Below are 15,949 nucleotides of genomic sequence, written 5' to 3'. Positions count from 1 at the left end.
CTGTATTTACAATATCTAATAATTATAATGGTCATTTTTGACCTCGTGTATAAGTAATTCTTTTTGTCATGCATCTCTTCATATCATACACTTTCAAAACCTTTCAATATTATGTGTATGTATTTAGTTTTTTTCGGCTAATCGCATTTTCTCTATATAAGCTATGTAAAAAAACATCTAAACTTTTACTTCCAGCTTATATACAATTTTCTAGTTACACGGAGGAAACAAACAAGTTTTGCTAGCATAGTATGACCTTATTTAAACGAGTTTAAAATGTACAATTCCTCAAACATATGTGAACTGATTCAGCTGTACTTACTATTGTATTGATTTCTTCTCAAATAGAAAACGTGCATTGTATTTTATTATTGAACGTAACGATTGAAGTTTTACTAAATTCATTTGTATAGTAATATAAGACGTGCATACTTCAATACTTAGGAAACGCAATTCGCTTTTTTGACAAAGGACATCAAACTTTCGGTGTTTGTGTTAGCAATGAATCTTCTGGCCTCGCTTTCATGGATTATGTTCTTCATAGGTTGGGTGTCGGCAGGAGCAAACAGTAAGAAGTTTATGTTGAAATTTGACCAAAAAACGTTTCCGACGTGGGTAATAAGCCTAATGTCACCTTCAGCAGTGTATTGTGCTGTTATGTGCAAAACGTTTAAAACGTGTACGTTTTACAGCTATAATGTTGCTGACAAAACTTGCTTGATTTATTCAAAGTCCGAGAGCAGTATGACACTTGTTACAAATGAAAACTATAAGATATACCAACCAGGTAAATTTTCATACATTTATGTTTTGTGATGATTGCATTTTAGTTTTCAAGAATGATTCAAATAATGTATGTTCAACCATGATTCATGACCATGTAGTTTATTGGTTTTCGTTGGTTCGTGTCTGTCTTATTTGTTTTTCATTATCTTATTTAATATGTCGGCTCATAATATTTTCAATTAAATGGTTTCAAATTTTACATGTCGGGGACTTTTATAACCGACTATAAGTCATGGATTTGTCATTACTGAAGGCCGAACTTCTTTTATTCTAAATAATGTTGTAATTTATTTAGTTTTTGCAGTATAACACACTTTTTTAACAAGCTATCTTGATTTTGCTATGACTATTGTGTTACATAATTGTCAAAATAATCCTTCAACAACATTTGGCTACTTTTTTATTTTGATCTTTTTATTAAACCCCGTGAAGTCATATACACGAGATCTGGCAATTATACTCAGAGGAGTATATAATTCCAATCATTTTTGTTTATCTGATTAACGAAAAGTGTGATGATAACAAATTAAAGGAAATCCCAAATCCACTGGGTTTAAAACAACAGCAATTGGACACTCGAAACGATGATTATCTAAAATTGTTTAAATAGATATTGTACAAAAATGTATAATTATGACAATTTTGCAACATTGGCAAATGGTTGCGTATTTTTTTTTTAATTGTTAAGTAATTTAATTGGTCGTTCATCTGGAATAGAATAAAATCATGTCAATAGAAAATAACTCAAATTTTCTTATGTCTATATAACTTAAACGAATCATTATTGATTCATTTTTTAACATGGTTAAGATAATTGAAATCATTATAAGTCTGAATTAAAGTAATTTAAATGTGTGTTTGTCCTTACAGTACATTGTAACTACAAATAAACAACGCACATTGTTGACAACTTAAATTGTTCAGTAATTAAATTTGGCCGTTTATCTGGATAGAAATAACAATAGAAAAATATTAAATGTTTTTGCTTTTATTTCTATACATTGTTAAAATAATTGAAAACGCCATTGGTGTAAATTATGGGACTTTGTGTATGTCCTTATACAAAATATTTTATAAACTTTGAGAAGAGAAAAAACGCAACTTTAAATGCTTGTATAATACTTAAATTGTCATTTCTGCTTTAAATAAATAATAAGTAAAAATCAAAGTATGTAGAGTAGTTTTTTCAATTTATCAATTTAACGATAAAAATCGAAAATGATGCGTCATAGTTTATTCACCAGTTTCTATCTAATTTTATAATGTTTAATTGTCGTCTATTTCATTCTTTGTAACATATTCTTACCAGTTTCCATATATTATACGAATTTGTAAAAGATTCACAAGTTATTGCATAAAAAAATGTTTCTTTATTATATAAATATAAACCCAATAGCGAACACAAAAAGTAAAAAAAAAAACACAAGAAAAATCCGAGAAAACTCAAAACGAAAACGCTCTAATTAAATGGCAATATCTTGTTTTATAGCTAGCTAAACCTCCCACTTGTCTGAAAGTCGATTAATTCATCCTTTTGGTACAAACATGGTGATTGCAAATCTAGCAACATGAGAAAAAGTTTTTTTGTTTTCTTGTTCTTTCAATGCCACTGAGTTTTAATATTGATAAGTCTTTTTAAATGGGGTTCACTCTGCAAATACTGTTGAATTGCCGCTGGATATGGTTCGTTAGGCTTATTTACGAGTCTGTTTCTTTGTTCTCTCTGTCGATTTGGAAAGACATTTTTAAACGAATCAATTGTGTAGCAATGATGATGCTTTGAGTCGTGATAAAGGGATTATCCAGCTACCTTAGTCTATTTTTTACAAAGCAATATATTGAGTTTTGACAAATAATTCGGTAAAAAACTATATGAATATTTGTTATAAATATCATTGTTATTTAAAAACATCTTCTTCTTTAAATATATATATATGGTTAAATTTATGTTCTCAACAACTTGATTCGTGTACCTTTAACATACACAATGCCTACATTGACGTATTGATTGCATGTAGACAAAACATGATTCAAACTCCATGTACATTTTAAACATTACGTTTTATCAATGGGAACGTAACTGTGTTTAGTTTACACTTACACAACACCGAGGTATGTCCTAAAAGTCAACAGTAGTCAACATACATGTATGTTTTTAAAAGGTGACATGTGTTTACAATGTTAAAATAGGTATTTCAAAAGAGTATTTTATGGTGTCAGCATATTCGATCTTCTTTTTTTTTCTTCTTTTGGAGTATATTCGATAGCATCAACAATTGTTTTTTTATCTTGATTTTTTCAATCGATTTACGAGATTGGACTAACCAGACATTAATGTCGCCGTATTTGAACATTGTTAAACAATTGTCGTCGTATTTGAACATCGTTAAACAACTGTCGCCGTATTTAAACATCGGTACACAGTTGGCGCCTTAGTTAAAGTACTGTTGACTCTAACTTAATTCATACTTTTTAGCCTATTAAACCAAATCTGTTCCATATTTTAACAGAGTGTACAGACTTTTCATGTTATAATTGTGGATTTGAGACGGATGCACGATGTATGTTTGAGAACTCAATTCAGGATGATATTGATTGGGAACGTATTACTGTAAGTAAACAAACTTAGTATTAGCTTCACTTCAATTAGTACGACTTATGACTCGTTATGTTTAAAATGTTATAATTCGTTAAGGATTAATGACTTATGGTCTGTCGGAAAAGCTTTTTGTGAAATCTGGGTAATTTTTTAACTAATTATTTATTATAAAACTATGGGCTTTGCTCATTGTTGAAGGCCGTACGGTGACCTATAGTTGTTAATGTATGTGTCATTTTGGTCTTTTGCGGATAGTTGTCTCATTGGCAATCATATCACATCTTCTTTTTTTATATTTTCTCAGCACTTACTCAAAATGCCAGTTTTCATTTAAAACTAATATCGTCATGGTTAAGAAATACAACAATCTTTATCATTACAAACAATACTTCATTTTGATAATCTTGTCTATGTTAGAAAATTGATACAATAACAACATTAAAAACTGTATTCCGATTGCATAAGCCAGTACGATTTTATCAAATCTATATCATTTTTGAGAAATTTACCTGTAATAATATCAACGTAAAAAAACTTACGTCACTATTTATGGCATTGAAACATTAGTGTGACGCGCACAATGTTTTTATTTTGTATGCTGTTGTTAATCCATGGGAGGTAACCGTTGTTATTCTTTGATTTACATGTTGTTGATACCATTATATAAATTTATCTTTCTTTATTTACTTGCGTTTATTTGAACGGTATTCATGTAACGTGAAGTTGTCATTTTACGGTATCTTATAACATTGCAATATAAGCGTTTAGCTTGGCTAGCTATAGAAACAGGTTCATTAAATGCCCAGTGCCAAGTTGGGAATATAACAGTTGTTCTCAATTGTTAGTTTTTTGTTTATATTGGCTTATGTTTTGTTGCAGTTCAGTGTCATATAACTTAAGTGTTTCCCCGGTTTAAGATTGTAACCCGGTATTTTTTTTTAAATAATGACCTGTATATTCTTTTTATTAAACATTACATGCCACCTAAAAGATTTTCTCAATTTGAAAATAAGAAAGAGCCTTAAATAATGTATGTTGATGATGTACAAACTTTAGTTTACACAAATTAAGCATGCTTAGAGTTAAACATTACATTAATGTTTTAGGGTAGTACCCTGTCTTCAGGTACTGGGCCCACAAGTGCAGCTGAAGGAAGCTACTACATATACATAGAGGCGACAAGTGTTGCAGTAGGCGCTAAGGCTATACTTACGAGTGAATCTGCTAGCTTAATGGGTAGTAGCACTTTAAGAATTAAAAAAACACTAACGGTTTTCTACACTAAGGATTGGTTTATTTTCGTGGGTACCAATTTTACCCCGATTTTGTTTTTTGTCCATGGATTTATGAGTTTTGAACAGCGGTATACTACTGTTGCCTTTATTTATCGGATTTATGAATACTTTTATTTACATGTGTATTTAATTTCGTGGTATTTGCAAAGTTTACAAACTCAAATGTTATTAGTTTAAGATCAAACGAAACTCGTGAAGATTTACATGGACAAAGAATTTCTTAAATAACTTTTATAAAAGTTTTAAAAGACCGGACACATAATTTATTTAGTGATTTTCACCCATTCAGTTAATTTTTTATACTTACATGTACTAACTTTCAGTCAACGTTCTGACTTATCAACTATGTTTACAACACTACATTCGATACTGTTCCAACACTTTGCTCACACTCTAATATGATACTTCCAAGCCTGATTTGGACCAAGAGATATCGACTGCAAATGTTTTATTCCGATCGACAGTAAAACCCTTGATAAGGTTGGGAGGGTGTGATGAATAGGAATGTTAACTTTGATGCCTTATGTAGATATAGTGTCATGCTCTCTGCATGCACATGAAAAACCCTTGCTAATATTCTTTTATGAGTCCGTTTAGAACAAATGTATGTGTTTATTACCACAATTGCGTACTTACGATGAACTTCTTGTTATCTTTACAGTTTAAATCCGTTTTATCGTTTCAGGAACTAATTACTGTCTGTCATTCCAGTATCATATGATGGGAAAACCTGGATCATTAAAAGTATTTGCTGGGGACAAATCATCTACTTTGACGAGTATCTGGGAGAAAATTGGAGTTCAACCCGACGATACTCAGTGGAAGACTGCTAATGTAGACATACCACAATTTAGTTATCCTCTTGTAAGTGTTCTGTTATTATATTAGTGGGTAATTTAATTCGGGATGTAAAACGTTTTCTGATGACTGAAAGTTAAAATTTCTTGTCATCAGCTCATAGTCAGAATTTCGTCATGTATTCGTGAGGTCATCAACATATTTTTTCAATATTTACTCCGAGAAAATGAAAATTAGATTACAAGTTTAAGGAATCACTGTTTGCCACTGCTGGCGGACGTTTCGTCCACGAGTGTATCACCAGCCCAGTAGTCACCATTTCGGTGTTGACATGCATATCAATAATGTGGTCATTTTTATAAATTTCCTGTTTACAAAACCAGGCATAGATTACCTTAGCCGAATTTGGCACAACTTTTGAAACTTGGATCCTCAATGCTCTTCAACTTTGTACTTGTTTGGCCTTATAAGTTTTTTGATATGAGCGTCACTGAGGAGTCTTATGTAGACGAAACGCGCGTCTGGTGTACTAAATTATAATCATGTTACCTTTGATAACTATTTACACCACTGAGTCGATGCCACTGCTGGTGGACGTTTCGTCCCCGAGAGTATCACCAGCCCAGTATTCACCATTTCAGTGTTGACATCAATACCAATAATGTGGTAATTTTTATAAATTTCCTGTTTACAAAAACTTTAATTTTTCGAAACACTCAGGATTTACTCATCCCAGGCATAGATTACCTAAGCCGAAATAGGCACAACTCTTTGAATTTTGGATCCTCAATGCTCCTCAAATTTGTACTTGTTTGACTTTATAAGTATTTTGATATGAGCGACACTGATGAGTCTTATGTAGACGAAGCGCGCGTCTGGCGTACTAAATTATAATCCTGTTACCTTTGATAACTATTTAAACCACTGTATGGATGCCACTGCTGGTGGACGTTTCGTCCCCGAGAGTATCACCAGCCCAGTAGTCACCATTTCAGTGTTGACATGAATACCAACAATGTGGTAATTTTTGAAAATTTCCTGTTTACAAAACTTTAAATTTTTCGAAACACTTAGGATTTTCTTATCCCTAGCATAGATTACCTTAGCCGAATTAGGCACAACTTTTTGGAATTTTGAATCCTCAATGCTCTTCAACTTTTGCTTGTTTGGCTTTATAAGTATTTTGATATGAGCGTCACTGATGAGTCTTATGTAGACGAAACGCGCGTCTGGTCGATGCCACTGCTGGTGGACATTTCGTCCCCGAAAGTATCACCAGCCCAGTAGACAACATTTCGGTGTTGACATGAACATCAATAATGTGGTCATTTTTATAAATTTCCTGTTAACAAAAAACCTTAAATTTTTCGAAAAACTAAGGATCCCAGGCATAGTTTACCTTAGCCGTATTAGGCACAACCTTTTGGAATTTTGGATCCTCAATGCTCCTCAACTTATTAGTTGTTTGGCTTTGTAAATATTTTGATATGAGCGTCACTGATGAGTCCTATGTAGACGAAACGCGCGTCTGGATTACTAAATCATAATCCTAGCACCTTTGATAACTATTTCCTGTACATTCACAATAACGTAGCACATGTGTTGCAAACTTTTTGTCAACCGGCTTCGCGAGTTATCCCATGTGCTCCACAATTGAAAAAAAGATATATTCAATGTTTAGTCATATCTTAAATAGGGCCCATTTCATTTAAATCTTTGCAATTTTCTGAGTTTTTTTTCATGAAATAGCCAAAACGCAGTACTACTGATACTATTAGGAATAAGTATCACAATACTATTTTGACATTAGTCAAATAAATCAATTAAAAAGGTCGAAAGATACCAGAGGAACAGTCAAACTCAAAAATCGAGAATAAACTGATAACGCCATGACTAAAAATTAAACAAATAGACAAAAAATAGTACAAAAGAAACAACGTAGAAAACTACAGACTGAGCAACACGAACTCCACCAAGAACTGGGGGTGGGGTCAGATGCCCCGGAAGGGTAAGTAGATCATGCTCCACATGTAGCACCCGTCGTGTTTCTCGTGTTATTACAAACCCGATAAATGGTATAATTCGGTAGGTCACATTCATGAAAATGAAAGGGGATTGTAGTTAGAACGTAAGGATCATTCGATAGCATCTGTGAAACGGTTATTCCATAACGGTCAACCAACTCGTGATGGCGTTCGTAAAATTTACGGAAGGATCATTTCAACTTTTCCATTTTGAACTATTGGTTCAATAGCTGTCTTGTGAGCAGCAATTCTCTATCAAGGAAATCCTAGAACGGGAATATTGTTTCAATTGTAAGATATACGAGTATACTCCGTATGCAGGCGCTGCTGGAATGTTGCTACTTAAAAATTAAAAGTTTGAAATTATCTTCTTGTCGTAAAGTTTTATTTTCAACCGACCCTCATTGTCAATCTCTAAAAGGCGCATACAAAACAATGTTAAAATAAATATCTTATTTATATGAAAATAAAGTTTACAATTTTCTTTATGAAAATGGGGAAAAAAGTGAAACTGTGTGTTGATATGTTTCGCTAGCACACCACATAAATAAGTCCTTCGTGTCATGCTCTATGCTCATTTATGGGTAGGCTGTATATTTCTCGATATTTTGCAAAAAACTTTATGAAGGAATTAATTCGATTCTAAAAGAACAAATACAGTATTTTTGTTGGGTTAAGCGTTCGAATTTACCATAAAAATGTTGGCTTTTCGGTTTCCCCGTTGAATCTGTATATTATATATTCATTTTGAAAACTAAAAGCAGGGTAAATTTATGTTGTCTGATAAATGATTGTATTTCATCAGAACATGAAAATATTGAGAAAATATATAGTAAATTTATGTGCATGTGTCAAACATATGTTGTGCTTATTAGAACACGGCTTTGTTTACTAGATGTAATAATGATGTTATTAATCTATTAACTTGTGCTAATTATTTTGAATCTCACTATTAAAAAAGAATGTACAACAAACAGAAAGAATAAAAGATACAATTGTTCTTTATAATTAAAAAAATGGAAACGGGAAATGTGTCAAACATGTCACAGAGACAACAACCCGATCAAAGAGTGAAACTACAGTAGAAGACCACCACTATAGGTTACAACACAATGTTTGTGGTTCCGTTAAATATTTCACATGCGTTTGCTAGTGTCATAATTACCTATTATTATATATATACAATATACATTGTAGAACTAGTCTTTTGTGCTTACTAATTACTCTTTAGATTTTATGTCTTAAAAGAGGGACGAAAGATACCAAAGGGGCAGTCAAACTCATAAATCTAAAACAAAGCTTGTTGGTCATGAATGTTTGTCTCTAATATTTAATTAACTATGCATTTGTATTCAGATATCGCAGATCAAATTTATTCGTTCATTGTGTAATCATACGTTTTTTGATTGAGTTAAGTCTGCCAATTGATATTTTATCGTGTGTTTTTCTATGTTGTGATGTTATGCTATTGTTTCAGAAAAAGGGTGAAGGTTTGGATCCATTAAAACGTTTAATCCCGCTGCAAATGTTTGCACCTGTCCTAAGTCAGGAATCTGATGCACAGTATTTGTCGTTTGTTTATGTTATATATACGTGTTTCTAGTTTCTCGTTTTGTTTATATAGATTAGACCGTTGGTTTTCCCGTTTGAATGGTTTTACACTAGTAATTTTGAGGCCCTTTATAGCTTGTTGTTCGGTGTGAACCAAGGCTTCGTGTTGAAGGCCGAACTTTAACCTATAATGGTTTACTTTTTAAATTGTTACTTGGATGGAGAGTTGTCTCATTGGCACTCACACCACATCTTCCTATTTCTATTGAAAACTTCATGGCTATAAACAGACAAACTATAGTACATATGACACAACATAGAAAACTAAAGAATAAACAACACGAGCCTCATAAAAAAAAAAACTAGGGGTGCTCTCAGGTGGTCCGGAAGGGTAAACAGATTCTGCTCCACATGTAGCACCAGTCTTTATAGTATTCTTTCTGTCCTTTATATTTACATGCACATCTGATGTTGTGTATCATCTTAACAACATGTTTTATTGTTCTTTTATTTGTTTTTGTTCTACTGTGGATTCATTATTATTCGTTGGATACCAATTTTCGTGGTTTTCGTGGGTGCAAGGGAACCACGAATTCAAATGTTCAACGAATATCATATTTTCAATAGGCTTTGTACACAGAAATTTGGCAAACCACGAAATTAAATATCCACGAATATGCAAGTTTTCAGCAGTCCACGAAAATTGATACCCACGAAAATAAATGAATCCACAGTATTATTAAGATTACTTTTACTGTTGAATGGTTTTATGTGATATCCGTTTGACGTGGCTCGGTACTTATACATCTCGTCAATGTGTTTGTATTGGCTTTCATTTTTTGGTGATTTGTTTTGTATATGTGACTCTTTGTATTTCTTTTGTGCTTATAATGTGACTCTGTACTTTAAAAGATCCCGTCAGTATGATATTTGTCTATAATATGTCGTTATGATATATTTCTATTATGAATTACTTTATACGTTGAACCACAAACGTCAAAATCAATCAATGGCGTAGTGGAATTGACAATTTTTGGATTCTCATAAATTCTATGTATAACTTTTGAACTAGTTTGAATCTCGGTCTATTTCTGTAATTTATTCTTACATACTTTTGATTTTTAACTCTGTATGCGTACATTGCCTATGGGAAAAAAAATTTTTTAAATTGTTTGTATGCACATTGAACATCAAATTTATGTGACGTATATCTTTTTTCTAACGTCAGACACTCAAATCAATCCATGTGTTCTTAGACAGTAGATGTTATTGTGTCCTGTTAAATTGTTCCCTTTAAAAAGTTTTGGATTCTCATATATTCTATGTATAATTTTTGGACTAGTTTGAATCTCGGTCTATTTCTGTAATTTATTCTTACATACTTTTGATTTTTTAACCCTGTATGCGTACATTGCCTATGTAAATTTTAAAATTGTTTGTATGCACATTGAACGACAAATTTATGTGACGTTTATAATTTTTCTGACGTCGGACACTCAAGTAGATCCATGTGTTCGTGGATAGGTTTTTGTGTCCTGTTAAATTGTTCCTTTTAAAAGTTTTGGATTCTCATAAATTCTATGTATAACTTTTGGACTAGTTTGATTTCTGTAATTTATTCTTACATACTTTTGATTTTTTAACCCTGTCTGCGCTCATTGCCTATGTAAAATTTAAAATTGTTTATAATCCAGGTACTTTGGATAACTATTGTATGCACATTGAACGACAAATTTATGTGACGTATATAATTTTTCTGACGTCAGACACTCAAATCAATCCATGTGTTCGTAGATAGTAGATGTTGTTGTGTCCTGTTAAATTGTTATACGATGATGACTGATGTTCCCATATTTTGACTATTTTATTGATTGTGACTGTTTATTTAACGCATCATGTAAATGTAACGGAATTTGATGAGACTGTTATTAAAGTGAGAGGGTTAGCGTTATAGAACCAGGTTTAATCCACCATTTTCTACATTTGAAAATGCCTGTACCAAGTCAGGAATATGACAGTTCTTGTCCATTCGTTTTTGATGCGTTTTGTTTTTTGATTTTGCCATGTGATTATGGACTTTCCAAATTGATTTTCCTCTGAGTTCAGTATTTTTGTGATTTTACTTCTTTCTAATACTTATAATCATTATTCTCGTGTTATTTACAGGATATTTACATGTTGATGTTAATTTTTGTATTAAGTTCCATTTCCGATCTAATCGGAAATTGAATTAGAGATAATGACATAGGAAATTGATTTTAGTAATTCTTTTTATTTAATCAAATGCATTTATAAACATCAATCTGAAATTATAAAAGCGTATATATAACATTTTCAGCCAAAATTAAACGGATCTACGTAAACACGTTTGATTTATCTCCCCTTACTGTTATTGTAACGTAATTAACGTTACAAACGGCAGTGTCGTAAAGAACATTGTTAAAACGTCGCCTGAAGATTACCAGAAGGCATGAAAGCGATAGTGACAATAATTTAACGAATTGTTATTATTTGATGTGAAATGTAGTTTGCAAATTTATTTTTTTTATTATAAGAGTAAATATTCTTATTCGCGAAATAGTCTAATTCTCTCAAAGAAATCTTGCATGTATCTTCTGTTGAATTCTAACATGTAGAAAAAGACAATTGAAAAAAATGATTATTATGTCAAAAATATAGATAAAAGTTGTATCCTTGTTTAGCAATGTTTGTTTTATTTTTTTCCAGATCACCATAGAAGCGACAAGAGGTTCCTCATTCGAGAGTGACATTTCTATTGATGATCTTACTCTCAATCCTGGTACATGTAGTAAGTATACTTATATATAGTGTATACTCAATCCTGGTACATGTAGTAAGTATACTTATATAGTGTATACTCAATCCTGGTACATGTAGTAAGTATACTTATATATAGTGTATACTCAATCCTGGTACATGTAGTAAGTATACTTATATAGTGTATTCTCAATCCTGGTACATGTAGTAAGTATACTTATATATAGTGTATACTCAATCCTGGTACATGTAGTAAGTATACTTATATATAGTGTATACTCAATCCTGGTACATGTAGTAAGTATACTTATATATAGTGTATACTCAATCCGGGTACATGTAGTAAGTATACTTATATATAGTGTATACTCAATCCTGGTACATGTAGTAAGTATACTTATATAGTGTATACTCAATCCTGGTAAATGTAGTAAGTATACTTATATATAGTGTATACTCAATCCTGGTACATGTAGTAAGTATACTTATATAGTGTATTCTCAATCCTGGTACATGTAGTAAGTATACTTATATATAGTGTATACTCAATCCTGGTACATGTAGTAAGTATACTTATATATAGTGTATACTCAATCCTGGTACATGTAGTAAGTATACTTATATATAGTGTATACTCAATCCTGGTACATGTAGTAAGTATACTTATATATAGTGTATACTCAATCCTGGTACATGTAGTAAGTAAACTTATATATAGTGTATACTCAATCCTGGTACATGTAGTAAGTATACTTATATATAGTGTATACTCAATCCGGGTACATGTAGTAAGTATACTTATATATAGTGTATACTCAATCCTGGTACATGTAGTAAGTATACTTATATATAGTGTATACTCAATCCGGGTACATGTAGTAAGTATACTTATATATAGTGTATAGTTATCATCTTACTCTCAATCCTGGTACATGTAGTAAGTATACTTATATATAGTGTATACTCAATCCTGGTACATGTAGTAAGTATACTTATATATAGTGTAGACTTATCACCTTACTCTCAATCCTGGTACATGTAGTAAGTATACTTATATATAGTGTAGACTTATCACCTTACTCTCAATCCTGGTACATGTAGTAAGTATTCTTATATATAGTGTATAGTTATCATCTTACTCTCAATCCTGGTACATGTAGTAAGTATACTTATATATAGTGTATACTCAATCCTGGTACATGTAGTAAGTATACTTATGTATAGTGTATACTCAATCCTGGTACATGTAGTAAGTATACTTATATATAGTGTATACTCAATCCGGGTACATGTAGTAAGTATACTTATATATAGTGTATACTCAATCCTGGTACATGTAGTAAGTATACTTATATATAGTGTATACTCAATCCTGGTACATGTAGCAAATACTTATATATAGTGTATACTCAATCCTTGTACATGTAGTAAGTATACTTATATATAGTGTATACTCAATCCTGGTACATGTAGTAAGTATACTTATATATAGAGTATACTCAATCCTGGTACATGTAGTAAGTATACTTATATATAGTGTATACTCAATCCTGGTACATGTAGTAAGTATACTTATATATAGTGTATTCTTATCACCATAAAAATGTATGAATTCGTGGTTGTTGTTGGTGTTTATGTGTCGATTTTGAAGAGTAAATAAACAAAATTATATTAAGTGTTATATGCAATAACTAAATCTGTACCCAATAACATATCTGTATAAGGTAGACTTTCGATATGTAATTAAAAGAAAAGAGTGGTTCCTGGAATATGTAAATTTGTAACAACTCAACTGTCAACACGTTATCATCGATTAGTCGAAGACAATTAAACCTTCTCATATTTGACATATGTACCTACGGTCTTACAAACATGATAAAGGAAAAACTTATTTATTGTAGTTTATACGTTTGATCATTATATTAAGTTCGACATGTTCGAGGCATACAAAAATATCGATGTTTTTAAAATTGATTCAAACAAAATCAATGACTAAACATTGCTGAACATTTTATTCTCCATTAAGGGTTACAGTGTTCTACTAGTACATTGCATTTCTTATCGAACATGAATAAAGTAGCTACTGGTAGACGGAAAACGAATAATAATTGATATACTGAAACAATGATGTCTTAACTGTCAAGAGTAAAAAAGAGGCAGCACTTCGCTTTGTGTTTGAGGTATCATCGAAAACATTTGATATGGTATAAAAAAATAGCTTCACCATTTAGACACATCTCTGTGTTTACAGTTTTTAATACCCAAGCAACATTACGTCTAAAATGTTGTAAATTAAGAGAAAAAAAAACAGGCTTTGAACATTTTGGCAAAATGCATGCTTCCAAAATGTCGTATGTAAACTTGAACATTTTTGTAAATACCAGTCAAATAAAAACTTTGACAATTCTGGATTATCCAAGTCCTTAATTTTTGTTCACAGAAATAAAGAAATGTACAATTATTTTGTAAACAAATCCGTTCTAGAACGATTTTCATGTTTTCATACCACATTTTGGAAGCAAACTTTACCATTAACTGACATTGGCAATTTTGTAATATGTCTTATTTCACAAATTTTGATAGGTCTAACTGTAAGCTATTTAGTAATACCAAAGATTTCTTTCCGCCCAAACCATTGGTGTCAAAAAGTATTTTTAGCCAAGAAAGTCATATACGACATTTTAGAAGCCCAGCCAACATAAGAAATATCGGTGTTAAGAAACAAAAGTTGCCCCCCTTTCTACGTATGCATATATAACCTGGGTTGATAAGACTCCGTATGTTTATTTTGCGTACTATTTATAATTTGTAAATGTGATTTCCACAAGTTGTCAGCATTTTATAACACACCTTTATTCAACAGGTGTTCTTAAAATACATAAAAAAACCTGTGTGATTGTGAACAACAATGTAAAGATAACCATTGAATTTAACTTCAAGTTTCGCATTTTTTATCATTAGGCCTCACATTATCTCAACTTATTGGTTTATATTCTATTTTGTCATCGTGTACCTCATCTTTAAAACATAGAGTATTCTTATATCATTCTGTATCAGTGCTATGTATGAGATTGTATCATGTAGTCATGAATATATGTACACCGGCTTCCTCAACGTTATTAACAGACATCCCGGTGTCCCTGTAATTTTTCTTGTTAATACGTTAGTAACAAATCTCCAATAATTCTAAAAGGGAGTGTATACGGATTCCACTGTACCCTTGCAACTCTCTAAGGATGCTCAAAATAATAGAGGAATCTACCCGTACATACATACATGCATATGGCATAAGTGAGATATCCCAAACACATTGATCTTGTATGATCCAACTAAAGATTCACAAGTTTCCGAGAATTTGTATGCACATTTTTGTAATAATGTGTACTGTAAACCATTTCAACTGTGTTCGTTAAATTTAAAAATGCTCTATAAACGATTTATAATAATTTTATTAAACCCTATCTTTCTTTTTCAGACTAGGAAACGTAAACAGAACAAAAGACATCTTAACAGTTTAAATTATCGTGTTACAGATACTTGTACATGTACTGTGTAGTGATTATGTGATATGTAGATAATTTTGTACATGACAAGAATTTACTGAAAAGATGATATGCAGTAACTTGTACGTTTTGATTATCATTGACATTCATAATTAGTTGAATACCAAAAAGAATCTATAATATTAAATCATATCATTGCAGCTATTACAAATAATGAATAATTATTTTGATCTCGTGATGATATTCACAATGATGAGTACATTATACTGAAAACTGTGGATTCATTATTATTCGTTAATTGACAATTTACGTGGTTTTCGATGGTACTAGTGAAATTTTACACGAAGTACAAATTTTCTATCAGTTCGTAAATGTCGTATTAAACTCTGACAAAACCATCAAATTACATCTTCACGATATGGTAAATTTTCCACAGTTGATGAAAATAAGTACCGCGAAAATAATAGATCCACAGTAGGTAATATTCCGTTACTTGTACATTTGTATTATCATGTGAAATTTATAATCAGTTGAACATAAAAAAAGAGACTATAATTATATTAAGTTATACGATTGCAGATGACAAATAATCAAAATAGGTTAATCAAAACAGAG

The 15,949-nt window shown here is 31.4% G+C and overlaps 1 protein-coding gene across 1 annotated transcript; it reads left to right on the top strand.

Annotated features, from left to right (window-relative positions):
• The first annotated feature begins 593 nt into the window (after nucleotides 1-593).
• On the top strand, nucleotides 594-15,692 carry LOC134690537 (thyroid hormone-induced protein B-like). The gene is made up of 6 exons (XM_063550498.1): nucleotides 594-787; nucleotides 3,297-3,397; nucleotides 4,492-4,621; nucleotides 5,366-5,544; nucleotides 11,781-11,862; nucleotides 15,307-15,692. The coding sequence occupies exons 1-6, from the start codon at nucleotides 628-630 to the stop codon at nucleotides 15,309-15,311; spliced, it is 657 nt and encodes a 218-aa protein (XP_063406568.1). The 5' UTR covers nucleotides 594-627; the 3' UTR covers nucleotides 15,312-15,692.
• Nucleotides 15,693-15,949: the final 257 nt, after the last annotated feature.

The sequence above is a fragment of the Mytilus trossulus genome, chromosome 11 (assembly GCF_036588685.1).
Source record: "Mytilus trossulus isolate FHL-02 chromosome 11, PNRI_Mtr1.1.1.hap1, whole genome shotgun sequence".
NCBI classification, from domain to species: Eukaryota; Metazoa; Mollusca; class Bivalvia; order Mytilida; family Mytilidae; genus Mytilus; species Mytilus trossulus.
Note: the sequence above shows the minus strand (reverse complement) of the source record. Positions and strands in the feature narration are given on the sequence as shown.

Excerpts from the sequence above, each read along its gene's own strand:
- LOC134690537 (XM_063550498.1), top strand. The coding sequence starts at position 628 with ATGTCACCTTCAGCAGTGTATTGTGCTGTTATGTGCAAAACGTTTAAA. Across the intron at positions 788-3,296 it reads CTATAAGATATACCAACCAG|AGTGTACAGACTTTTCATGT; the intron begins GTAAATTTTCAT and ends ATATTTTAACAG. Across the intron at positions 5,545-11,780 it reads CACAATTTAGTTATCCTCTT|ATCACCATAGAAGCGACAAG; the intron begins GTAAGTGTTCTG and ends ATTTTTTTCCAG.